We start from the raw sequence: 26712 nt of genomic DNA, 5'->3' as shown, positions 1-26712 counted from the left end.
TCAGATTGAAAAAAAAAAAAAAGGTTCAAAAGCATCACTGCCCTCAGAAAGTGCCTTCTGGAAATGTTCCCAGTGCCTGGCTTGTGCGCAGGGGTGGGACCTAAAAGGACCCATCAGAAATTTCAATCTCTTACCCTGAAATGCCAGAGATGACTGTTTTTCTGCATATCAAGGACACTCTGCTCTCCAAATCCCACCTGCCACCTGATCCCAGGCAAGCTCTGGGAAGCCTGGAGTGCAAAAGGCCCAATCTGCAGCACCTTTGTCCTGCTGTCTCCTTGTAAGAGCATCCCTGGCAGCAACAAGGCATACGAACTGAACACAAGTGCAGCCAGAGCCAAGCCAACAGATACTTTAAAATCTCAGTCCTCCATCTCACAGGACATCTTGCTGACCAAAGTGGACAGAAAACCTGTCTGGTTACATCCTCACTCACGTTCCAATGACAGCTTCCATTCTGCACCCTCGAGCTGAAACCCCTCACAAGGCCTCAACCCATGGGCAACGCTGTGCCAGAGGAAAAGCATATTCTGCTGGGGAAAGGATGTGATCTAGAGAGAAACACTTGTGGGGAGAAATACTCAGGAAGCAGAAGGACAATGTCCATCTCCAGAGCAGCCCAGAGGAGGCTGCCTGCCCTGAGCACCCTTCATTTCTGTTCCATTCCTTCAGTTCCCATGAGGAGAGATCCTGAGTGGTTCGAGGACAAGGGCCCTGAAGCCAGGCAGGCTCCAGGGAGCAGTGTGGTCAGGGCAGGATGCAGGCAGCAGACAGAGCATCCCACGCTACCTCATGTGTGCAGTTTGACAGATGGACAGGAAGGCAGCTGGACACGCAGAGCGCCTGGCTGGCTCCCAGTCCAGCCACTCCAGTGATATATCACTCCACAGACAACGGCTCATCTTCCTGGGTTTGTTGGTGGGTTTTTTTGGCAAATTAATTTTTTCCTGTTATTTTTTATTTTATTTTATTTTTTTTAGAAAGCATTAAAAAAAATCTGCAGCTGTTAAAAAAAATCCTTTCCCTTTAGAGGCTGGACGAGGTTTTATTGACAGGTAAATAATTGGTGTGAGTATGTAAATAGCAGCGACCCCACTGACATGGTGTCCCTCTGCAGCACAGCCAGCTGTGGGGACATGGTGACTGGCTTGGTTTGGTCATTGTCACAGACCTGGGACACTGGAGTTTCCTTCCTCTTAGTGTTTCCCTAATTCCTGTTCCTGACCAACCTTCCTCAGGCATCACTTCAGCACAAACTCCTGCCTGTCCCCGTGGCAGGCTCCATGCTCCAAAGGGGATCCCCTCTCCAGACCTCTCTAGCTATGTAAGTGGTTTGTTTTCCAAACTGGACCGTTGAACTCCCTCCAGACTCGCTGATCCTCCGTCCTTTGGCAGCAGGAAGACAGACTGGCCACCCTTTTTTCCTAGAAATATAGAGGGAGGGGGCCAAATGTACAGTAACACACATGATCTTCTGCAAAATCCGTTTGAGCTGATCCACGGCTCCCCCAGCCCACTCACACCAATGAGGTCTCAGGTTAATAAGCAGTGCAGTTATTCAGCTATCTGCTTGTAAGTGGTAGGTGTTCTTGGGCAGGTTGCCTGCTCCTGCCAACTCCCCCACGACTTCATGTTGTCAGCACATCTATATTTAAGACTGGGTTTTTTTGCCTTTGTTTAAAGGGGTTTCCTTCCCTTGTAGTAAACTTAAGAGTTAATAGTAAAAAGTAATTCAAAAGTAATCCAAGCACATCTGTAATTAATTCTGCAGGAGAGGGCAGAGCGACGCGAGTCAGAGTTGGCACGCAGTTCCTGGCTCCTGGTGTGCAGTCCCTGGGACAGGCAGAAGGTTCCTCCGCCGAGCACAGCTAGAAGTTAGATTTGGAGTGTCCAAATATGCAGATGGGAAAGTGCTTGACATGGGAGGACCACTGTGCTGCCAGCTGAAAGAACTTGACATCGTTCCACTCCACCCCATCGATCAGGACTGCAGGGGAGGGGAAAAAGAGAGGAAAGTTAGAAAATACGGAGGGGAAGTGGCTTTGCTGGAAATCTCCCTGCAGTCGGCAGAGGGAGGCCTGGCCACGCACTGCTCTGCCTGACTACCCCACCCAGCTGCACACGTGGGGGAAGAAAGGCTCGGAAGCAGACCAGGTTTAAGGAGAACAGCTCAGATTGTTGTTCCAGAATTGCTCACTGACATCAGAGCTCCCCAGACTGCTGATTTCAGTGTCATCTGATCCGATTGCTCAGATTTCCTAAACACACTTCATTTTCTTTTTTGGGCAAATGTACTCTTACAGAGATGCACATCAGTCTCTCCTCACTGGCACTCTAACCAGGAGATCCTTGTCTCTTACAGGGGTGACATGTTCTGTGAGTACCTCTCACGCTCACCAGCCTCAGACTGGGCCACGATTAAGGAGGTGACCCAGGCAGATCCCTCTGTTGGAGATTGTCAACTGAACAGGCTACAGGGATATTTTTGATCCTGAATGCTCAGTTCCAGTGACAGCCACTTCTGGTCTGCCTGCCAGATGAATATATGGCTCCTGCTGTGGCGTGTCTGTGTGCCAGCGACCTGCCCATAGGAGCAGCCACACTCTCACCAGTTGCCACCAAACAACACTTGTACCAGTTGTGCACGAGAAATAGAGAATGAAACAGAGGGGAATGGAGCCTGGTCCAGCCCTTGTCCTCATCCAGAGCACTGATTCAGAGAAGTTCATAGGTAAGGGAGGATTTTCCCACATCCCAGACCTATTAAAGCATTCCCCCGTGCTGGATACATCCAAGCCTCTTCCCCAGAAACACCCCATCACGCTGGCACCAGGGCACAGGGCAGGACACCAAGTCAGCCCTCTGCCTGGAGGACAATCATCTGAGCCTCATCCCAGAGCCTAACGGGATGCAAGCCATGCACTTACCACGCAGCATGTTCTGCTGATGTTTTGCTGTGCAAATCAACCTGCTGATTCCTTCAATACACTGGCTTTTTGACTCAACCTCCTTGTCTTTTGTTTTCTTGGGCAAAAACATCACTGGAAGAAAAACAAACCAGCACACAGTAAATCTATGTCACTCACAGGAGCTGCACTGACACTTATTTGAGTTTTTGCATTTAAACATTCACGTCTGAAAATTCTAAGATCCTCTCTTCTTGGCAGGAGTCTGTCAGTGCTGAGCACTATCACCTATATGCACATAGGCATCTTAGCCCTAAGTGTCTCTATGTGAAGCATTTCCAGCTCATAACCCAGGCCCCAAAGGGCACCTTCAGGGTAACTCCTGCTCCCGAGACACCATGCAGGGAAAACATCTGCATCTGCAGTGGCAGGTCTGCTGCACTGACTGCACCCCAACTGGGCTGGGTTGCACAGACACCTGGAGAGCAGGAGGGGCTACAAACTGGGGGCAGCTGGTGGAGAGGGAAGGCAGAAGGGAAGTTAAAAAAGGGTCCAGTTCCCTAAGAACTGTCCAAATGCATGAGCAAAGATGTACAAACCAGCTCCACGAACGCTGGTGGTGTTAAACACCTCTGCTGCAGGCTAGGCCAGCCCCAGGGAAGAACATTTGGAGTGCCTCAGGATTGCTTCTCCCATCAGCATGACACTTACGAAGGGTGTCATCACGGTGGCAGCTCTGGTACCAGCAGTGCCACAGCTGTGTTGGCCCAGGACTGCTACACAGTCATGCAAGGAAGCTCTGTCAGCCTTCTCTCAGAGCCCCCAAAACCCCTGCTTCCATCAGGAGTGACTCCCAGGCCCACAGGCAGGAAGATGTTGTGAAGGACAGCTACTGGCAGCTGAAAGTAAGTGCAGAACTGCCTTGCTGCTTCCTTGAAAATACTTTGCTGCAGAACTGTTCTCAGTTTCAAAAATGTTTCACATTACCAAGGCCAGGAGCAAATACAGAATTACTGACAACATTTAAAATGCCTTTTTTGTTAGTCTGTTTTGAGAAAATAAGCTCAAAGCTGTGAGTTTAAGAAGAAGAATAAAAAAGAAACAAGACAACAGGCGGCTTTGAACTGAGAGCATTTCTCTTCTACTTCCTTTTGACCCACAAAGTACTCTGTACAAAAGCATAAGAGTCACAGAATCCTTTAGGTTGGAAAAGACCTCTGAGATCATCAAATCCAACTGCTGACCTAACACTGCCAACTGGACCACTAAAACGTGTTCCCAGGTGACACATCTACACATCTTTTAAATACCTCCAAGCATGCAGGGATGGCGACTCCACCACTGCCCTGGGCAGCCTGTTTCAGTGCTTGACAATCCTTCTGGCAAAGAAAATTTTCCTAATATCCAATCTAAGACTCCCCTGGCAGAACCCAAGGCCATTTCCTCTTGTCCTGTCCCTCATTACCTAGGAGAAGAGATTGACCCCCACCTTCCTTTCAGGTAGTGGTAGAGAGTGATAAAGTCTCCCTGAGCCTCTTTTTCTCCAGGCTAAACACCTCCAGCTCCCTCAGCCACTCCCACATGACTTTGCTCCAGGTTCTAGATCACCCCACTGGTTCTAGAGTGAGGCTGTGTGCAGGGGGAAAGTGGGAGGTCCTAGACTCCAGGGGGTTCTCCTGTTTTGTCATCTCACTGGGATTCGTGGTACTTGCTGGACTATTGTCTCCCCCCCCCCTTTTTTTTTTCCTTACATGCCTTTTTTATTCTCTGTGGCTCTTTTGAGCTGAAGGCTCACAGGATGGGGATATCATCCTAGTAAGCATAGCTCTCCCAAGTTTCCAGCACTCTGTCCCCACCTTTGTTCTTCTGGACTACACCATCTTAGCTGTTCAACCGTAAGAGTGAACACATCCCCTTTTTACAGCACAAAGAGGAACCATCCTTTCAAACTCTATCACCTTATGTAGTCACTTCTCATCTACAGATTAGGATTTTGATGATAAAAACATGACTGAGGTGCTGTAATGCAGGACTGACAAGTCAGGCAGCCCTGGAGCAGCAGGGCAGGGAGAGCAGCATTGCATTCTTGGCCTTAGGCAGCAGCAAATGTATCCACCTTCACCTTACCTTTTTTGTTCTTTTCTTTTGTCACGACAGTCATGGACATGGTTGGAGTGGTGGCAATCTCCCCGCTGGCAGGTAACCTGCTGACCTGGAGGGACCGGAAAGTGCATTTCAGTGTGTTTTTGGTAGTGGAGGGGTCCTTCTTCTCCGGGTCTCTCTTTCTATCCACGGGTGGAGCTGCAATCCAGTAATCCACCTGCAGGCCCATCAACTCAGCACCGAGGCCCTGGCTGGAAAACAAGACAAGAAGGTAATTTCTGCACAGCTCTCAGCAGTTCCCCCCATCTGTGCTTTTTTCAGAGTGGCTGGCATTCCTGGTCAAAGGATAAACACATGGCTCTTCTGGAAATCAGGCAGCAACATTTCAGAGCGAGACCCAGCAATTACAAAAGCCCAAGAACTCATCCCTGAGAGATGCAGCCTGCATCACACAGCACAGGGGCATCAGCTTGGCAGCACAGAACTGCACTGAGCCAAGACAAGCTGACCTGTTGCACAGCCATGGGGGTGAGCAGTGGGAAAGCTTCCTTCCACAATGTGGAATTCGGTGACCCAGCCAGCAAAGGCATCCCTTGAGGCGTCCCAGATCACTTTGTCTTTTGAGTGGGGAAAAGAGGCCGTAAGCACTTGTTGCTGCCTCCTGAGCACTGATGAGTGACTCTGTCCAGGTGCAGCACTGTCAGAATCAACCCTGAACTGGGGTGAGCAAAGACCTGGTGGGTCCCTGAACTCAGTTCCTCCAGCACTCAGTTCCCAGTCTCCTGACTTGCTTCCATATCCTATGTTCTTGAGCTCTTCCTGCCATCAGCTGCTTCCTTTCTGGCTCAGAATCAAACAGCATCTCTGCTCTCCCCAGGTCCCTGTTATGGAGCTGGCATAGGATAACTGCCTCCTTCCAAGCCCTGCCACTTGCTGGGGAATTCCACTGATGGAAAAATGCTCTGCCAGTCCTGTGATGCTTGCTAAACAATGGCAGATTTCAGGACACGATCTGCTGTTGAAAACTCCCGCGCATTGTGTGGTAACAGTTGTGCATCACCAAAACACACTGCCAGCCTTTCTTGAGCTAGAAAAGGGAAGATGAGCAACCTGGGAAATTCCAGCCCTTGCCTGCCCCTGCCTCTTGCTAGCTAACCCCAAGGGAGCAGACCTATGGCTGACAGCCTATACTTTTTCCTACACAATGACAATCAGTGTTGAATAATATGCAAGCACTAGACAAAAAGCTAAATTTATCTACCAGTCCATGTCCCCTGTTTGAGAAATGGCAATTGTTAAGGAAGATAAATCTGATCTTGAATGAAATATGCATCCCTCTGCACCACCTGTCTAATAAGAAACTCTCAAGGTTAAACAAGGACATCCCATCATTAGAGTCTTTTCAGCACTTCCTTTTGTTTGCCATTTATTCAGCTGAGAGTCAGACCGCAAAGCTGAGTTCATCTTTGATCACCAAAACCAGGTTTTGGATTCTCAGGGCAATATTCAGAAGTGAGATTCTTTAAGGATGACGCTTTTGAGATGCTGCTTTGAGTTTAAAGACTCCTTTGCATCACATTTCTCAACTCAGTTGTAAAGACAAAGCACCCTAATGTTCACTATGCCCAGGCAGGATTTTATGTTCCGTTCCCTGTTAAACATGTAGCTTAGTCTTTCAGTCTGGGTCACCCTCCACCCCCTGTGTTGTCACTTACAGGTCAGGGGAAATGGAACAATGTTGAACCTAAACTTCCTCATTTCTTGATGATTTTACCCTACAGCATGGAACCAAAAAGTACCAGACTCCTAGAGCCTGGGTGCCAACTTCAGGTACATCACATCCATGGCTCACAACTTGAACATCCTACACTCCTGTGGGTATTGGTTCCCAAACCACTTCCACCTTTGGAAAGCCCATACAAAGCTCACACAGGAGAAGTCAGGTCTGCTCCACAGAACCTGCACAGCCCCCAGCTGCTGCTGGGACCAGCCTGGGGCACACAGGGCTCTCCTGCCACCAAAGCACAGGGAGCCAACAGGAGGGACCCAGGGAACTGGACCTCCTGGCACATGTGAACAGCCACTAACACCTTCCAGTGCTGGGCACCTGCTAAACTAGGCCTTCCACATTTACATTTCCTCTTGTTAAAAGGGAACTCTTAAGGCAGCTGAAGAAGTTCAGAGGAGTTAACAAATCAAGGGGAACTTCACCAAGTGCTTCTGAGTACGAGAACTGCAGGCAAAGTGTTAGACAGCTATGCCAATGTTTTGTGCAGCAACAAAATAAAGAGTCCTGGCCAGAGCAAATCTTTACTGGCAGTTTTCTAGAGGTTTCCTCCCTTCACCCCTAAAAATTTCAGCTAAGCCAGAACTTAATATTATCTATAGTTGAAGCCTCCTTGCAGTTCTGATATACTTTCAGGCACACACATGAACAGCAACTGCAGTTCCACTATGTCACCTTACAACTTCCAGCTGTCCCCTCACAAAGAAAGGGGTCAGCTCCTTCAAGAGTCACTCTGACCTTACACTCACCTGGTCATTGAAAACATAAGAATCATGAGGGATTAGCCTGGCACCCACGTGTATCAGGGTCAGTAATATCTTTGACTACATATCTCCTCAAAAGAATCCAGTCTCAAAGGGAAAATACCAGCAGATGGAAATAACAAACCTACCCAAATGGCTGCCACAATGGCTCAGCAGAACCAGAGTTTCTGCCAGACTATCAGAAACAAGGCTGCCCCTCGTAGTTCCAGTGTGTCTGACCTTGGGACATGCAGCCTTCCCATTGAGTGCAAGATCCCCCCTGCCCTCCCCAGCTCCTTGTCAGTCAGCAAAGATATCGTGACTCCAGAGGCAAAAGAGGTGAAGGGGAAAGGCTTTGAGTGTTTGTTAAGGATGAAGAAAGAGCTATGGGTTTTCCTTTAGAGGAGCTCTCTCTTATGCATATGCCAGATAAGCAGCCAAGGGGGCTGTGAGGAAACAAAACATGGTTTACCTTGAGGACGAGAAGCTGCCTGTAACAGATGGTGAGGAAGGGGGTGTGGGGGAGGCTTCTTTCACAGCAGGAGATACAGAAGGTGGGGTAGAAGAAAGGACACTGGAGCTTGAGGGAGCTGCATCATCAGAGTCACCTTAAAAAAAGGAAGTCAAACTGTTTGTCTGGGTTTGTCTCACAGCCCAGCACATACACACCAGGATAGCTCAGTCTCCTTGCCCACGCTGCTGCTGCACAGGTTTTGCTCACACTCAATCCAGAGATCAGCCAGCCCACCAGATTTGATGGCCTCCACACTTCAACCACCAGGTTTCTATGTTTGGGTACAAGGCAGGCACAGACATTCACACTCCTCTGGGCTCCTCATGTGGCATCTGCTCTCCTAGGGTTTGCTCCCAGCCGATTTTAAGCCTCCTGCACAGTCAGAGCCCAGCCCATTGATCTCTGATGGGGAATCTCCCCCTGCAACCACTGCAGGGCAGCAGCACTCTTAGAATGCAGTACCTCTGGGCTGATCACAGGGACCTCCCCACTCCATCTGCTTCCACCCTCCACAACCAAGGCATCATTCCCTTCATGTCAGCCCTTCAGAATGGAGGGATCACTGTGGCCACAAGGAGTAACCCACAGAAGGGCTGCCTCCATGCACAAACCTATGTGTAACCCAGGCCACCAGAATCTGGGTTTAATAGTGAAGCAATACAAGAAACAATTCCAACAGATGACGAAAACAATAATCCTGACTAGCACTGTGTATGAAGGAGGAAAAAATAAGTTCACATTGACAAAATAGCACTACCTCATATCCATGTGTGTAAGCAGGCAGTATGGTGTAAATCATCTTGCACTCCCCCATTAACAAATAAAAGGGTACAAATTTTGCCCATCCTAAAGTTCCCAGTGTAAGGCACATGTCTGAGATTGATTTTATTAGGCAATTGAGCCCAGTGTAGGGAGACAGGTATGAACTTCTGATGGCCTGTTTCCCCATTTTGGAGCAGGAACCATAGCAGTGAATCCACCCCACTGAGAACATGTGAGAAAAATGGGTGCTTGCACAAATGGATGAAAGTGCAGGAATTTCATCTGGCCTGAAGCTCCTTGTAAAGTAACAAGAAAAATTGCCTCTCTCAACTGAGAGGGCTCTCATTCTGCAGACAAGCCACTGGGAGTCAAAGCAGTGGAACTGGGAGCCAACACAATCCAATTCCACCTCACAGCACTCCAAGACATCAGCAATGGACAAGTTTGTTCAGCCTGTGAAGTCAGACTCCTACCATGTGTAGGACACAGAAGGCACACAGGATACTCGTTACCTGATGTTGCAGAAGATTGTTCCACTATTCCAACCTTCACCACCTAAAGAGGGCAAAACAGAAGAGCTCTATGAAACAGGAGTCCCTTGAACTTCAGGAACCCACAACCCCAAACCTAAGCTCATCCCTGCAGTCCCCTTGGCACTGTCCCTGCAGTCAGAGTAGCTGAAGTAAGTGGAAAAAGTGGAGTCTTCTAAGAGCTGGGCAGGTTCCAGCACTGCCCAGCCAAGCAGTACCAGCTCACAGCCCTTCCCTGATCTATAGAAGAGACCCTATGGAGCTGTTACAGACCTGACAGCTCTGAACAGTTCACCATCAGCCCCAAGCTATGGCAACTACAGTGCCTGTGACACCTATGGGAACGGGTCAGGGAGGAGCAAGGGACATAAATATCCCTTCAGCACTGCTAATTACATACACATTGCTTCCACCACCAAAGTGCAGACACTTCCAGGGTGCAGCATAGCTGGGGTTTGTCAGGAAACCACAGAAGCAGCAACGTACAGTTTCTGCTCAGAGTTTTCTATGCTCTAAGCAAGGGCAGTGTCAGGCAAAGAAGATAAAGCTCCTAGCAAAGCCTCTGGATGCAGACATGGACAAACTACCACACGGACTGGTCAGAACGATCCAAATCACACAGTAATAAGGGTACAAATGTGTGTGGCCAACCACCAGCTAGTACATTAAGATTAATGATAAATGCCACTGGTGATAATTTGTGGAACAGAACATGCTACAAACAAGCTCCCAAGAACACAATACATCTAGAAAGATAAAATGCCCCTTGGTGATACAAAAGCAAGGACCTTCTGCAATGATAATCTGCTATGGTGCACACGGATTCTTCCTCTTAACACAGCAGAGACCCTTTTTTAAGGTCTTTAAGAAACCTGTATCCAGGGTTAATGTCTACCCTATGTAAATGTTGACAAATGGGAAAGAGCTGCAAAGGGAGTTCAAGTCAATAAAATCTGCTTTAGGATGAGAAATGACGCTATGCAATCTGTTTAGTTTGAAAATAGAGGTCCTTAAGTTCAGACATGACCATGTTTGGACCACATCTCTAGGGAGCATGTTTCTGTGCTATGGGGTCAAAAAAAAAAAAAAGGACTTAATATTATAAGCAGAAAGCTTTGCAGAATTTTGAGAGTGGGGAGAGGTACGTTGATCTTGGAGAGCTCTCAGGCTTTCTGGTGGATTCTCTGTTAGATCCAGTCTTGGAAAAGCCATCATGAACTCAGTAGTGTGTACTGAGGCTCCCTGAGGGGTCACTGGCTTGGGGGAAGGAGGCTGTAGCTCAGTTTGGCCAGTCTCCATCCAAAGGGCAACAAATCAGGCTTGGGAGTCCAGCAGCCATTTGTGCTGTATGTGTTAAACACCAAGAGGATGTTTCAGAGACTGTCACTGGCTGTGAGCAAGAGGAAGGAAGGCAGAAGAGTTAGGAAAGACAAGCAACACAGGAAGCTACCTACAGCCACCTTGATCTGCAAGCCAGACAGGAGTCTCTTCTGGCTTTTTCCTCCTTGCTGGCCGACTGAAGATGCTCGAGTTCAGACACATGGGAGGAACACAAACACGTTCCCTTCCCTCCATTCAGGGAGGCCCTTGAGACTGCTGCAGTTCCAACATGCTTCCATCCAGGAATGTGTCAGCAGCCAGCCTCCCTTCCTTTCAGGAAGAGGCACATCCTGTTAACTCTCCTGGCAACTGGACCACGCAGCCTCACCACCTGACCCTGGCCCCTTGTGAGGCTCCACTCCCACCACTTCAGAGCCCAGCTGAGCAGCAAGGCACTGCCCTGCTCACTTCTGGGATCCAAGCAGGCTGCAGCTGAGGGAAAGAGCCTCAGTGTTCATGTCCAGCCTCTGACTTTGTGAGACACCTGCAACTGGCCCTTCAGAGTCTCTTTACATGTGTTTCATGGGGAATTACTATGTCAGGAACACTTCAGAAGCACAAGCAAGCAGCATTGATTTGACCCTCATCACCAGCTGACACAGGAAGTCAGTCTGTGCTTTCAAGGCAAGTTTTTTGGGGGGTTGGCAGCTGTTCACTCTTCCACCACTTTCAGACAATCACATCCAGACTGGAAAAGCAGTGCTAATGTCAGGACAGTGACCACTTTAGAGCAACTTGATAAACACTTTGAGCCCCATTTGCTTGCACATAACACAGAACTAAATCAGTCCCAAAGAAAAGCTTCACAGAGCTATGAGAGGAGTCTGGGAGCTTCCACGCCCTTCTCAGCTTTTCATGTTATTAGGAAAGGTGAAACAGCTGTTTTATAAAAACAGTTCACTAGAAACTGCAGTTCATGGGAGGGACAAGATCAAGCAAAGCTCATCAGCAGGGAACAAATTGGGAAGATGTATCTTCTCAGGAATAATGCAGGGAGAGATTCTCACTCTGAGGAGACACATGAGTGAAAGCAGGGTCAGCCTGAGGGCAAGAGAGGCTAAGCTCTTTAAATGCCTTGGGATTTCGGATTAGCTCTGACGACAGGGACACAAACGGGAGTGCACACAAGTCAGCTTAACACAGAGCAGGCAGAGCAAGGCAGCCAGCATGCAAGAAAGAGAAGCTACAAGGCAGCAGCAAAAACTGAAAAGGACATCCAACAACTGAAGAGCAGCCAGGGGATTCCTCTTTAGTTGCAGGTCAATGACTTTGTACCTAAAACTTAATGAACTGAAGAGCTTGATCAAATAAGGGGAGGAAAGCTAGAAAAGGCAAAGGACACAGTGCATGAAATACATGGACAGAAGAACAAACATGGCCCTGCCGAGATACTCTGCATGTGGCCACCTCTGCCTGGAACACTTAAAGATAAGGACAAGAGGGAAAACTAGGGACTACTATCCCAAATACAAGTCCATATAATAAAATGCATTAAATAGCTCTGCCCCAGACTCAAGCTTAACAGAGGTATAAATGATCTCCCTGGTGGGATGTACTACCCACATCCCAGGAGTGCATGGGATATTAAGACAACTGGAGTTTGTTCATGACAAGCACATAGAGGACTGATAGTAGAACAGCAAACTTGGCCAAATCAACCAGAGCAATCAGATTTCCAGGGACACGTCACTTTCATGTCTGAGAAGTAAAATACACCCTGTAGTTTGTTGAGGGATCTTAGAGGAATATGCTTACATACCAGGCAGTTGCATTCAACCATCAGATTCTCATGCTGATATTCTGCCTTAGAGCACACCCAATGGCTTCTGCTCTACTCCAGAAACCAGGTAAGTTCGGGTTAACGCTTACGGACTTATTCTAGCTGACTTGAGACAGTGTAACTACGAGAACACTCACCCCGACAAAGGGAATGAACTTCTGCGAAGATTCTTCGTCAGGGCTAAAGGCAAAGAGAAAAGACTCGTTAGCAGCTTTGCTTCCACCCCGGTCACGGTACTCACTTTATACGTTGCATTCCAGCATGCAGCAGGGACGGACAGTATGCAAGCGCCAGTCCAACGCTCCTCTCAAGGCCCCCTGCCAGCACGCCAAGAGTCTGCACGGGTGGGGAGGAGCACGCAGCCTATGGCATGTACCTCGGGGAACAGTCTCTTCCTCCCTCCCTCACGCTTGACAGAGAAACATGCTTTGATGGCATGGCAGTCATCACAGACACACGACCTCCTACTGCAAGGAAATGGATCTTGTGCCACAACAACACAGAGAACTGTGCGTTACTTACTAGTCCCTGAAGCGCTCTGCACGCACGGCCTTCCCGCGTCCCACCTTTGGAGCCATGTGCCATACCTTGCACATCCTGGCACTGCTAAAGCAGTTAGCCTGCCACGGGGTTACAAGCCGTGACACGTGGTTATTTGTAAAGCACTGGCAAGGACGTGCTCACACACCCTCACGCACACACACGCGCGTCCCAGGCCACCGGGAGCTCGCAGTCCCTTCCACAGGCACACCGGAGAGGTCGGGCACCAGAGCACACTGGGCAGGTCAGGACACCAACTCGAGAACTGCAAACAGCTAAACCAAACTGAACAAAAGGCACACCATGTCCCAGAAACAACTGAAGACAATGCACACACTTGGAAAGCCCCTCCTGGTCTGGCCCTGCCCAGGATTCAGAAGCCAGAGGGTAGAGAAGGGCCAGCAACAAAGGTCACGGTCAAACCTAGAAGGAATTAGGGAAAGACTCAACAAACACAAGAGCAACAAGATCTGAGTGAGGAAGGCAGGCTGAAAGGGCCTGCAGAGCCACTGCTCCCTTCAAGGGCAACAGAGATTAAGATGGACCCACAGGGTAAGGAGAGGACCACAGGAGCACATCCACATGTTCCGAGAACTACAGCTCAGCAGCGGAAGTGACTGCATGGGCAAGACACTCACTTCTCAGTGACCAAGCACAGGAAACAGGTAGGAAACAGACAAACACTGAGACTTCTCATGTTTCTCTTTCTGTGCATCCCTCTGCTCACAGAAAAACCATCCAGAATTGAGCTTGTGGCAGCATGGCTACTGCAGGAACACAGGTGTTTCTGTGCTGTTTCCAGCACAGATCAGAAATGCACCAAATGCACAAAGGTTGTCAACCACTGTGTGATTAGCACAGGCTGGACACTTTCCTCTAAGCCTCATGGAAAGAATGGCATAGAACTGCAGTAAATGTGACTCAGGCAGAGCTCTCTCCTGGTCCAAAGCAGAGTGTAATTTTGCAAACAGCCTCTCACTTAGGTTCAGCTCTTCTTATCCATTCCTAGGGCAAACAATAGGGCTTTACTCCCTTCCTACCTCACAGACCCAGGCACTGCACCCCTTCATTCTTCCCCCAAAGCATGGGACAAAGTGACCAAATCCCTGATTCTGTGTTGGAAGGCAGAAAGGTCACATCTTTGCAAACACAGCTGCAGGCCCCCAGCAAACACATCTCCTACAAACGTGATATTTCCATGTGATATTTTCCTCCAGTTCTGAAAAGGGAAACCACTGAGCTGTTGGGTGCAGCACAGAGCAGAGGCTCAGCTTTTTTCTCATTCCTTGAGCTCCATGGGCTGAGAAGCAGGCAGAAAGTGAGTCCTGCTGACCAAGTGAGGGAAGCACAACAGTTGCCCAGTCATCTCTCAGCTACTAATGGCTTTACTCCGAGCTCTCAAAAAACAAACCATGCCCAATTCCAGCAGAAAACTCATTCTTGTTCCCCCTGGGAGCTCTGACTCCCACTGCGGAGAGCTCAGCGGCAATTCTGAAATAAATCACTGCTTCAGTCACCATTTATCACAGCTCACAATGATGCACAGGCTGTTCCTGAAGCAATCCAGCTGGATTTCAGCTCAGCTAGCCTAGTCCTGTCACATGTCCTCTTGGGAACTCTGGTCTTGCACATGTACTTCTGAAAATGCAGCTTTTCAAAACAGTTGCTCTTCATGTGGATGAAAGGAAAGATGAGATGATCGTGTTTGTTCTCCACATCCTCTTTCATGCTCTTTCACAATTCTTGTTCTTCAGGATTCCAAGATCCCAAAATATTAATCCAGAATCCTTTCACCTTCGTAACAGCCTCTTCAACTCCTCCTACCACAGTCCTGCAATGAAAAATATCCCCTGCCCCTGGAACGGCAGCTCCCCCTTATTACCTTGGCTGCACAGATTCCCAGGCTCCAGAGGTTTAACCCCACAGCCATATCCAAGGCTTTACTTTTACCCACAGGGCTTCTGAAGGCCCTGGTGCCTCAGCTGTAATTTAAAGCCAGACCTGACCCTGGGTTGTGATTTCCAACAGTGTTATTGATATTTCACGTCTCTAATTCTGGGGAAGAAAAACCCTCATACAACAAAAAGCACAAACCAACAAATTCTAGAGGACAACAAAAACCAGAGAGGCTGAAAAGAAAATCTTTATCTGGATTTCGGAGCTGTCTAATTACTATTCTTGCTTGGGCAAAATCCATGCAACTGTAATCCGTGCCTCAAAGGTAACCTGTCCAGAAATGGACTTGCAGGTTCCCTCCCTACCCCAAGAAATTCATTCAGATTAAGACATATATCCAGATTTATGTTTTAGGACTCTTAGAAAGGAGAAGCAGCTGTATCACCAGGAGTCAGTCACCTGACAAACAGAAGGAATAATATCTTTCAGTGTACAAGCTAAGCTGCAAAGCACTTGGATATTACAGTAAAAGAGACTGAATTACCACTTAGAGCAGTTATGCCACTTATTAGCCTTTAAAATTTAAGCAACCCAAAAGAGATTCAAATGAAGCCAAACATCTGTGATTTCCTAGCAGGAGGGTCTCAGACACTACCTTTATTCCAGGCAAGTCCTGAAGTAGGGCAATAGGAAAGAGGGGACTTTTATCACCTCTGAGCCACTTCAGACCAGGCACTACCAACAACTGTCCAAGGTTTATTTTTGGTATGAAGCATTATCACCAGGCAGCTGCAGCTGTCTGCTCGCCAACACTGTCCCAGTTCCACCAAGTCTCCAGTGGTCAAGCCAAAAAAGGGACAAAGCAACTCCAGGTCCCCAGGACTCATCATATGAGTCACCTCTCAACCTTCCCAAAAACCTCTCATACAGCACTCTTCACATTCCCATAGTGAGCTGAATATACTCAACAGGACACCCAGCCTTTCTTGAGCCTTGATTCTCCTCTGCTGCACTGCTTGGCCAGGCCAGGGGCACAGTGAACTCCTGTTATGTTTCCACCAGCTGCCCAAGGAGGTTCCTGAAGCAATCAGACAGACGATATGGGCTCTGCTGAGCCAGAGGAGAGACCGGGGCCATCTTCACCAGCGTGTTCAGTGCGTTCATGTTCAGTGACTGCTGGAGGTTGTGTTCGAAAAGCAGAACTCAGAGCAATGACCTGGACTCTGCAGAGCCTCCAAGACACACAGCAGGCAGAAAGCAGTGTTACCCCTGCTTCCTATTGCCCAGGAACCCTCCAACCCAAGGCAACTGTGCTCCAGAGAGCAAAAGCTGGGAAGTGCTCTACAGGACAGTGAAGAGCTTTTGGTAAACCAGGCAGGAAATGACCCAGCCTTTGTCCTGACAAGTGAACAATGCTTCCATTTCCAACAGCCAAGCTGCTTCCCAGATTCATGGAAGGGCTATCCAGAAGCCACATAGCATGAGCTGTGCTGGGCACTGAATTACAGTGGGTGACACCAGCCCAGGTTGACAGAGCTGATCAGCAACCCAGCACTGGGAATGAGTGTCTGGTGAGCCTCAGATCTCAAATACCACAGTGTCTCTTTCAGGAAAACAATGCAGAGAGTTCATCGACATCAATGAGACACCCCTCTTAGTGAGAAGCCCACCTCACCACCATGGTCTCAGCACCCCAGATGTTGCCTGGGCTGCACTGTTCCTTGACAATTCCGTAACCAGTACCCAGAGCTCACAGACAAAGTCAGTCACCCAGTGTAACGCAGAGGAGCTGCAATGGCAATTCGTTTCCCTCTTGAATCCCTTCCTCATTGCCAGCCCTCCTGATTCCAGGTAAGGCCAGCAAATGCTCCAAAAGAACAGGACAAAGCTTTGGCACCATTGCAGTCCATCACAGGCAGCACATGCGCCAACTTTTTGCCATGACAAACAGAACGAGGGGACGGGAAGGAGAGTGTAGGTAGGTTAAAATAGGGATAGCTGGCAGTAAAGTTATAAAGCAGCTCATCACATACAGCTACGTCCTAAAGACTGGCTTGGCTTTCCTTGGACCACTAGGACTTGTTTAACAGAGCAAATGCTAGGATTCTGGGAGATTTCTGTTGCAATGAATTTGTAGGTAGTGCTGCTGTTTCTGCATAGACCACTGCATTGAAAGCTGGACTTGGAGAAGCCATTCACCTCTGTCCTCAAGGGAGGGGGAGCTGCAGTAACTTTGTGAGCTGAGGACAAAATAAACAATGTCCAATTTTCATACGATTCAAAGGATGGGACCCCGCAGAGCAAGGGGGTCTTGGAGGCAGCTCAGAGAGCACAACTCCACTGCTAGCATACATCTGTCTTCTCTTTCTTAAGCTCAAAGAAGTCCCATACATTTGGGATAGCCTGCCAGTAAGAGACTAGTCCTCAATTGTTTTGATTACAGGGAGGAGATTTGCTGGTCTGCACTCAGACACTGCACAGCTGAACCCCACCCTGAGCCACTGAGTGCCACCTACAGCACTCCAGTTCCAACAGACGGGAACTGAAAAGCCTTTTCTCAGTTCTGATCCTTTTGGGGCTACACAATATCCTCTGATAGCCAGGAAAAAGGCAAGAAAAAACCCTACCTTCTCCACATTTTACTGCTCAAAGCTACTCTCTCAATAACTCCTTCGTTCCCATTCAGTCTACATGCTGGGAACCCAAATGTGTGGTCCAAAGGCACGGCAGTCACTTTCAGTTATGCATTCTGCCAGCAGATGCCATAGTTTCAAAGCAGTGAGCAGAATTTAACCTAAAGCACAAACTGTGCATCCCAGATCCGCAGGAGCTGTTAAACAAGGCACAAAAGACCAGTTCACTGGGAAAAGAGATAGGAAATGGGAGAGGGAACCTAAAAGGAACTGATACCTTAAGGTAAAATCAAAATGAAAGCTCTTTTTCCTTTTCAGGAAGCAACCAAAGAAAAAGATAAATGCGTTATTATACTTACAACAAAGTGATGCATTCATTTAGATAGTGCTAATGGAGACAATTTCTGTGCTGTTTTTCACAATACCCTCCCTAAGCTGCTGCCAATGAGAGAGACAGGCATATCTAAAGGAAGGCACACCAGGACACAACTGCCCACGCTCCATGGGAGAGCCTGTTACTCTAACTCGCTCTGGTTCCCTCGTGCGGTACTGACCTGAACGCAGAAGTTATTTTAAAGTGGACACACAGAGACGCTGAGAGACTGCCAGCTGTGCCAGTCTGACTACCAGTCTCAGCAATCTCTCTTCCCAGTAGCCTTCTGCAGGGTTTGAGCCTGACTTAAACCTATCAACAGCTTCAGGCATGGCACCAGAGTCCAAAGGATGTAAAATCCAAATGGATCAGACCAGCCTGCTAAAGCCGTCATGCACACTGCTGGGAGGACTAAGGGCATGTGTTGCTCAAGTACATTTCAGATGTTTTTCAACAAAGTACTGAGTTGATCTTTATGAGCACATTGGAAACTCAAAATGATTAAATGTGTGTTAATGACAAAAATGAATCTGCAACAGAATGGAGGAGGCAGTGGAAACCAGTGCAGAACCCAGCAACCCAAGAGTGCAGAGAAAGAACAAGGCTGCCCTGAGAAGGGGTTCACACTGCACTAGGGGTGTCTGATCTCCCTGCTGGTAACTAGGGTAAGACTTCACAACAAAAACAAAATGGAAAATTGAAGACAAGAGCTTCAAGTACCCCATGGCTCTGCAAATTTAATGCTTATTATCACGTTAATTTTACAGAAGTTCACAAATACATGAACAGACTGGACTCTTTTACTGGACCAATCAGTTCAGAAATATTTTCCCTAGGAAAATATGTAGAATGGGCAGAATTTTACTGAATCATTTCTGCAAAGTAATGTAAGAACAGACACAGGAATGGAAAAGCAATATACAATGAGAATTTCCAAAAAAAGAAGGAAAAAAGTTACTCTATCCACACTTTTAATCCCTCACAATTCTTATGCAAAGGAGACACCAATGAGGGATGTTAACGGACCAAAAATGAAAAACCAAACAGAAGTAATTAACAGTTAACACCATCCATGCCTCATAGGAAATTGCTAGTCCCTAACTGAGAAAAATCACATGAGCTGAGTGTTTGTCCTACTCTTGGAAATTATTGGCAAGTGAGTTGGAATCTATTATTCTGTCTGTCCCTTGATAACAATGCTTCTCTTACCCTTCAGTGACAGTTACTCTTCTTCCTGGACCCTGGCCACATGAGGCTCTACATACTCCTGCTCTTGCTTTCAGACCCCAACTGACCTTCCTGCAGGCTACTTATTCCTTAAGAGAAGCTGAGATAAAACCTGGTGAACATCAGCCCTCCCCAGAAGGAGTCCTGGTAGCCTGCAACTGCCAATCAACAAGGATTTTGTCTCTCCTGCGAGAAGCTCTGCTATTTACACTCCAAAAAGAAAGGGTTTCAGTTCCATCAACACCAATGTAAAAAGGTTAGATCTCATGGGAGATACTTGGAGGGGGAATGCTGAGGTCCAGTCTTACACACCTAAGGTCTCTGTGGTAAGAGATCTCTGGAACCTAAGCAGATATAACCTGTCTGTACCTCATCCTCCTTAGTACCCACTTCCCCAAACCTCTCATATCTTCAAGAAAATCACTGCACTTGAAGTAACCCCACTGTTGTAGATTCACTAAGTGGGACACATCACTGGGTGCAGGCTACCGTAAGGCTCCCAAGGGTTTTGCTATTTGGAGTGATTTCAAGACTGCTGGCACATGAGATGAGAAAAGCACTCTGTTTTCAACCAGCTGCTCACCCTGGCAGCCAGTATGACAGCAGTGACATACCTTTTCTGTTTGTATGTCAGCATGGCTTCAGCAATGGGCAACTGGTGTGCACAGTTTGCCCCTGCTATGTACTGCGTTATCCGGGAGACGACATCGGGCGCCTCTGGAACTGCAAGAGAACAAAGAAAAGCATTTAAGTGACTTTTCCGACCACCACCACCACTGTCCTCCCATTTGCTGATTGTACCCTGCCATCTGCATTTGAACTCCATCTCCCACAGGAAGCTCTGCTTACTCCAGAGCACAGTAAAGCTGTCCAACCAAAAGCAAACATCCTACGAGAGCATTAAGGTGAAAATACTGGGAAGGAACACTAAGTACATAAGTACAGACATCTGCACACAGCGTTACTGACTGAAGTGGCATGGGTATTTTATAGTGGTTAAAAGCTTTTCTTTGAAAACATGTACCTGCCCAGAGTCAGATTAAGGCTTTTTCACAGCAAGATATCTGCTGAAGAAAATGCCTGGCCACCTCTCCCAGGTGAGCTGCTCTGCTCACACCAGCATTCAGTGACCTGAATTCCTAATGACCTCATGGCCTTGCTGAGTTCACTGAGAAGACTGAGAGACATGCAAGGATAGGAAAAGCACAAAGATCACATCTATGGCAGCAATGCTCCAGATAGGTGAGACTGTGCTTGATTCAAGTTGACAGGAAGACATTTCCTAAACACCTTCAATATTTCTTTGGTTTCCAGCGAAGAGCCTCAATGTGAGATCACAGGAATGCAAGTGACCTTCACCAGGCACTTCCATACCTCATAAATGGGCATTTTAACCCAACTCTTTGTATTTGAACAGTGAACTATTAAGAGCTACAATTCTCTGCCAGATCTTCTTATGCCATCATAAGGTTACTGTGCAGTTCCCACTGCACAGATGAAAACACAGAATGTACAAGATTTGCACTGAACAACAATGCAAAAATAAATAAGGGTTGCAGCATACAACCAGCATATGACATCTCACCAAGGAACACCTGTGGCTCTCGGGCTGGATTTCTACTGTATTATGAAGCATTCCTAACCTAGACACAAAAATCAAGTCTGTATTGACATTTGTCTGCATTTTCAAGTGCAGTAAGGAATTAAAAGAAACCAGTTCCATACACCTGTTCTTCCACAAGCTTAGGATTAAGGAAATGTGTAGACTGTGTTTCTAGTCCAGTCTCCTGCTCAAGCAGGACTAACTTCACCTTCAGAACAGGTTTCCCAGAGCCTTGTCCAGCCACCTTCCCATCTGCTGAAAAAAGCAGATTTATCTGTGAAGAGGTCTCTCTCTCTTCCTCTCATGGTTAAAGGACTTCCAGGAGCATCCTGGGAGTCTCAGGCACTGCAATTCCAACAGGGAGAACCACACTGCAACCTCCCCACGCTCACGGTGCTCCACAAACTCCAAAGCTTTTTCCTTCTAGTGAAATTTCCGTATGGGCTATGCTGCCGTGACAGCATCAAATCTCAAGCTTTCATGTAGCCCTAAATGCCAGATGCAAATCCTCCTCTCTCCTGTTTCTTTCCATTCTTGAAATCGATGAAAAAACTGTAAGCATTAATATTTTAAGCAAATGAATACTTTAACATAGAGTAAGGCTTTAACCTAGCCCAGAACAGTCTCAGATCAGAACAGGAATTTGTTGATTTGACCTAGGGCAGCTCCCACTTGCTACCACACCGGTGAAGAACAAAATTCTTTAACAAGAAAGGTCCTGCCAGCAGACTTCAGAACATTCTCACACACAACTAAGAGAAGTTAATCCTCCCAGACTTTCCAGTTTTTCAAATCTTTAGGCTGTACAGTTTCTGAAGGAAAGCAATGTACTGAACTTGGCAGTGAGATGTCTGCATCAAAGGACAAAGCTGAGAGCCAGGTAAGAACAGCATGACTCAGAGGCAGCTAGTTAGTGCCTCTGGGAACCAACAACTCTTTGCAAACCGCCACGTGAAGGGCTTACAAAGGTCAGATCTGAAATGGGAATGTGGTGGAGTGAGGAGAAAAGAGGAACAGAAACATTTGTCTGCTTCCTCTTGTATTTACTTGACCTTTGCTAAAATTACTCATTCAAACTTTTCATCCCACACAGGTCAGACACAGACACATGGTCTTACCAGTGGTCTGTGCTTCAAGTTTGTTGAATAGATCTCTCCAGGCTAGATCTTGGAAGAAGTTGTTGTATCTATAATCTACAGACCCCAGATACTTGGCCACTGGATGAGAGCCTAAGGAAAAAAGGAGAACAGGACAGTTGTTCTTCCCAGCACTTCACACAAGCATGATTTTTATCTGTAAGGAATTAAACTCCAAAATCAAAATTACACTAGACATCCCAGAAACAAACTTCTTCAATTATAACCAAGTAATTTAGTGCAGCTTATCTCTACAAGAGCATGCAAACAGGCTTCCCAGCAGAGACTGCTTCAACACACTGATATCCTTCAGTTGACACTTACCCCTTCACCCCAACAAATTAAATTTTAGAAGGCCAAAGAAAACGGGACTGGGAAACTGCTGAGGAAATAAGTGATTTGGAAAACACAGAGGCCCTGTGACTCTCCATCTCAGTCTGTCAGCTTTGCAAGGGGCTTTCCCAAACAGCCCTCCCTGCCCACAGACTGCACCACACACACCATGGCTAAGTCACCTCTGCCAGGAGGAGCCAGACCTCTTCTTCCCATCACCATTCACACACCACAGGTGTTCTCCAATACTGAGAACAGGCAATTGCCCTCAACCAGGAAAAATAACCCAGGGAGGCTTGTTTAATCGGTGGAAAAGGGCTATAAGCTCAATAAATGCACTGCAATTAAAGACAGAAGACGGAGTCCAAGGATTACAGCCCCCAGTGAATGTTGGCATATGCATTAGGTCCCTGCTTGCTCGAGCTAAGCCTCATGGTTCAGCTCCTCTGTGAGCATGGAAAGACCTCCTTGCAGAAGCTTTGTGTGTTCAGCCTCCAGCTCTGGATGGAGATCTGACTTTATACTTACACTGAGCAGGAGAGGGAAGGTGTTTAAGTGACAAACTCTGCCCTGGGAGGTGGTAAATTTTCATTTTAGGCCACCTATGTCCCTAAAACAGACAGCACCCTCTTGCAACTACCTCTCCAGTCTTTCAACATCAGAGAAAAGGTGTGCCAGGATCACACTTCCCAGTCACCACGTGGCAGTCATGCTCAGCATGAATCCTGTACATTTACAATCAGCCATAAAGCAGCCTCAGAGTTCCTCCTAATCAGATTATTTTTATCTTTCCTGCATACGAAATTCTCACATCTTCCATTCTCACATCTCACACTTCCAGAGGCTGCAACAGTTGAGTCACCAGCTGGTAACTGGTAACCTGACAAATTCTCTTGAGGCGACTCCAGTTGCTTAACTATACTCACTGTGCTCCAGTAAAGACCATGGTGGAAAAAAACCTGCTAATTTTCAGGGAAAAAAAGTGCTAATTTCCAGACCTCCAGGAAAGGTTCAAGCAGCAGGTCTCTCTGAGCTCCCCTCATTGTCATTAAAGACTGAGGCCTAAATCCTTTCCCGGCCCCTCCTGATCATGGCTACTTTCGCACCCATCATTTCTTTTGCAGCGAACTTTTAAACAGCGCACACAGAACAGCTCTGCACCATGCACTGGAGAAGCTTTCCCACATGCTGGGAAAACACACTGCATGTGGTAGATGCAGTTGGAGACAACTAAAAAACAGGTGGTCTCCCAAGAAGTTCTATCCACAGGAGCTACATAAAATGTTAAGATACCCCAAACAGCCAAAATAACCCTCAACTTCTTATTTTATTTTACCTGCCCCTTTTCAGTTGTTTATACAGTGGTTTGGACATCAAAAGAGTCTTCCAGCCATAGAATCAGCAGCATGAAGCAGGACTGAATCTCCCAGTACAGTTGCTTACAGACACTAAACATTTCTCATTATTAATAAACCACTGTCATTGCAGAGTGTAGTTGTGGATTCAGAAGGTAAAACCACCTGAGGAAAAATTCCACCATCCCTAGTTCAAAAGTATTGATAGCAGCACAGAGGCTTTTCCTTTAAGATGTTTATGGCACGGTCACCATTCTGTCTTTGGTGCTTTTTCAATTGTCAGAAATGAGAGGTTGCTCCTCAATCACTTTAACGAACTGCCAGAAAGCTGGCCAGAAATAAGCTCTTGATCCGACCAGGAAACACTGCAGACTTCTATGGAAAAGGCCCTGTTAGAGATGTTTCTATATTTAAAGTACATTTAAAAAGGATTCACAGTTCTGAAGCAGTTTCATTATCAAAGTGCTTTGTTAATTTTTTCTTTTTTTCAATTACAAAACAAAGTTTTACGATTAAAAAGCCAACCCAAAGCCACACTAGCTGAACCTTGTGTTTCACTTCCAAAGAGAGAACATTTTCAAATCATTAATGACTGCAGGACAGAAAACTCTTCTGAGGCCAGGAGACAGTCAGCAAGTGAGGATCAAAGTCTCAGTCACACAGATTCTCATTCAAAGCACATTGAACCTTGCAGAAAATATTTTTTTGTTTTTAGTCCCAAAAGGGCTCTCTCTTCTCTTCCTGCCAACCACTTTGGAAACTAAATGCCTTTCCTTGCAGAAGGATCCAACTCTCTTCTGCCTTTTTCATTTGACTTCTGCAAATCCTACCACTGAATCAGCAGCCTAACTCCACTGTTCATGGTGCTGGGCCACCAGCTTCTGATTCCCACAGGAGTTGCCATCACCCGGTCCCAATCCTAGAAAATTGGAAAACACCAAGAAAAGGCTTTTCAAAGTTTTCTGCTGCCTACATCACCTGTTGTACTATTGTGTAAGTGTGCTGTCACACAAGCGTGCTATCACAAGTGCTCTGTTCACACAAGCCAAGACTCCGACTAGACCAGCTCCTGGCCTCACACCCTTACCACACCAGCACTGCCCAGAGGTCCCTGCCCACAGCATCAGTGACTGCCTGGCTTCTCAGGCATTGCCACTACAACATTCCTTACGTTTCTGACTAGAACAAGACCCTTAATGTTGTTATCAGTCCACTCAATTTCCTTCAACACAGGCGAATGAAGCTGGGTAACTTTCCAGCCAGGCAGGCTTGTTAAGCTGCTTAAAGGGCAGACATAAGGTGCAGAAAAACTGAGGGAAAAACCTGAGGAGAACAGCACGTAAAGGAAAGGTCAAAAGATGCATGTAATCTGAATAATTAAAATCCTCAGCAGCTTCAGAGCCCTTAAAAAATGTTCAACCCCTTCTCCACTAACATTTTTGGAGTCAGGCTCATGGAGGCCAGAACAGTTCTCGCTTTGGGAAACACGGTGCCCAATGAATTTAACATTTTGGTCAGGGAAAGAGTTTCTAGGACATTATTCCGTGCATTTATTGTACCATGATAAAAAGATATATAAGAATCTCTCTGTATGGGGAAGAAGTACTTAACCTCTTGCTTCAAATAAAAGGTTTACAAGCAGACTTGGCATCAAGAATGTAAAGATGAAATTCACTCACACAAGAGCAGCAACACCAGCATTACACAATAGTACAACAGTTTGCCTCATTTAACAGCCATATACCTATAGCCAAAGCTTCCAGAAAGCCTTCTCCTGAGCAAACACAGCACATTTAACCCATTCAGCTTTCTATGAAGAAAAACCATTCCTTATTTACCTAGAGGGATGATCAAAAATCTCATGTAGCCGAGCCAGTCGGGAGTTTTGTGAGACAGCTGCTCTACAAAGAGCCTCAATACAGCACTGAGGTAATTCTGGGCTCCTGCCACTGCAATTTTAATTGGGTTTGGAGGCTGTGAATTGCAGTTACAGCTAGACAGAAAAAGAGGAAACATATTTGTAATTGTGCTTTCAACCACGTATTTCAGACCAAGTAACAACAAAAAAAACAGCTTAATAACAATTATGGTAGAAGAGAGTTTCTTCAATACAAAAGGCAGTATCACAATGATAATCAGCAGCTTAAAACATTATTAATAAAATACAACATTTCTTCAGTAGTTTCTTAATTGCCCCCCTTGCTTCTTCCTTCACACATTTTGATCATCTAAAGGGCTGGACTCAACTATCTAGGTTAGGATGTACCTACTGCTACTAACTGCAGGGTCAGAGAACACCCTCAGGTACCCACAGACATCAGTAGATAAGTAAGGAGTGCCTTGAGGAATTCATTTGGGAATTACTTGGAGGAGGAAGCAAGAACTATTTAAAAAACACTTATTAGTTTTTCATGCTTTACTGCTGCATGTATCTGACCTATGAGGCAGCCTCCAAAGCACAACCTTTTATAACCACTGGTGTGGGTGACTTGCATCCCCCCACACATGGCAGAATAGGAACAACTTTGTAGGGTTGGTGAGGGCTAAAGAGTCACACAATTCCGACCTCAGGAGAGCAGGCTGGAAGAAGTACTGAAAGGCAGAAGCTTCATCCAGTAGTTGAGAAATAAACTCCTTGGGCCCTGGGGCACAGGAACTGAGAGGTTTTCACAGCTGAGACAAACAACACAAGCAAGGTGAGAACTTACTATCTCTGTATCCTGGAGACAATAGTGCTGAAAGCTGCCTGAATATCAGCGGAGGAGCATGTACAGACCACTGGCAATGTATGCTTTTGCAAGACATCTGATAGGTACTGAGGAGAGAACAGAACATTTTATAGTCTTTTTTTGGTACAGCTTGCCACAAGAAGAAAATGTGCCTCCCCCAACCTCCCAGGTCTTCTCATACCCAAACTTGGGCTCTCTCCCCGTGTCTGATTTGTAAGTGATATGGCTGTTTCTCAAACACCTCGTCCTTGTGCAACAGCCAAAGGAAAGCTTTTCCTCTAGAAAAATGGAAACACCTTCTTGACAGACAACAAGACCATATCTCAAACAAGGCAACAACAACTCTAGAACAGTATGGTTTTTATGGCCACAGAGGGCAGGGC

General features: G+C 46.8%; 1 protein-coding gene across 5 annotated transcripts in view; it reads right to left on the bottom strand.

Annotated features, from left to right (window-relative positions):
* Window positions 1-925: 925 nt before the first annotated feature.
* Window positions 926-26712, bottom strand: part of PACS2 (phosphofurin acidic cluster sorting protein 2) — a 73925-nt gene continuing 48138 nt past the window's right edge. For all 5 annotated transcript variants that reach the window (XM_027694618.1, XM_027694619.1, XM_027694620.1 and 2 more), the window contains exons 15-24: window positions 26309-26415; window positions 25439-25593; window positions 21895-22005; window positions 19788-19896; window positions 12642-12684; window positions 9327-9369; window positions 8011-8146; window positions 5034-5260; window positions 2928-3041; window positions 926-1987 (exon numbers count right to left, since the gene is read on the bottom strand). In XM_027694618.1, coding sequence (XP_027550419.1) covers window positions 1869-1987; window positions 2928-3041; window positions 5034-5260; window positions 8011-8146; window positions 9327-9369; window positions 12642-12684; window positions 19788-19896; window positions 21895-22005; window positions 25439-25593; window positions 26309-26415 — 1164 coding nt within the window. In that variant the 3' untranslated portion in view covers window positions 926-1868. The remainder of the gene's footprint in view (window positions 1988-2927; window positions 3042-5033; window positions 5261-8010; window positions 8147-9326; window positions 9370-12641; window positions 12685-19787; window positions 19897-21894; window positions 22006-25438; window positions 25594-26308; window positions 26416-26712) is intronic.

The sequence above is a fragment of the Neopelma chrysocephalum genome, unplaced genomic scaffold (genome assembly GCF_003984885.1).
Source record: "Neopelma chrysocephalum unplaced genomic scaffold, ASM398488v2 Primary Assembly neopelma1_98, whole genome shotgun sequence".
Lineage (NCBI taxonomy): Eukaryota > Metazoa > Chordata > Aves > Passeriformes > Pipridae > Neopelma > Neopelma chrysocephalum.
The sequence above is the reverse complement of the archived record's forward strand: the minus strand, read 5'-3'. Positions and strand labels throughout refer to the sequence as shown.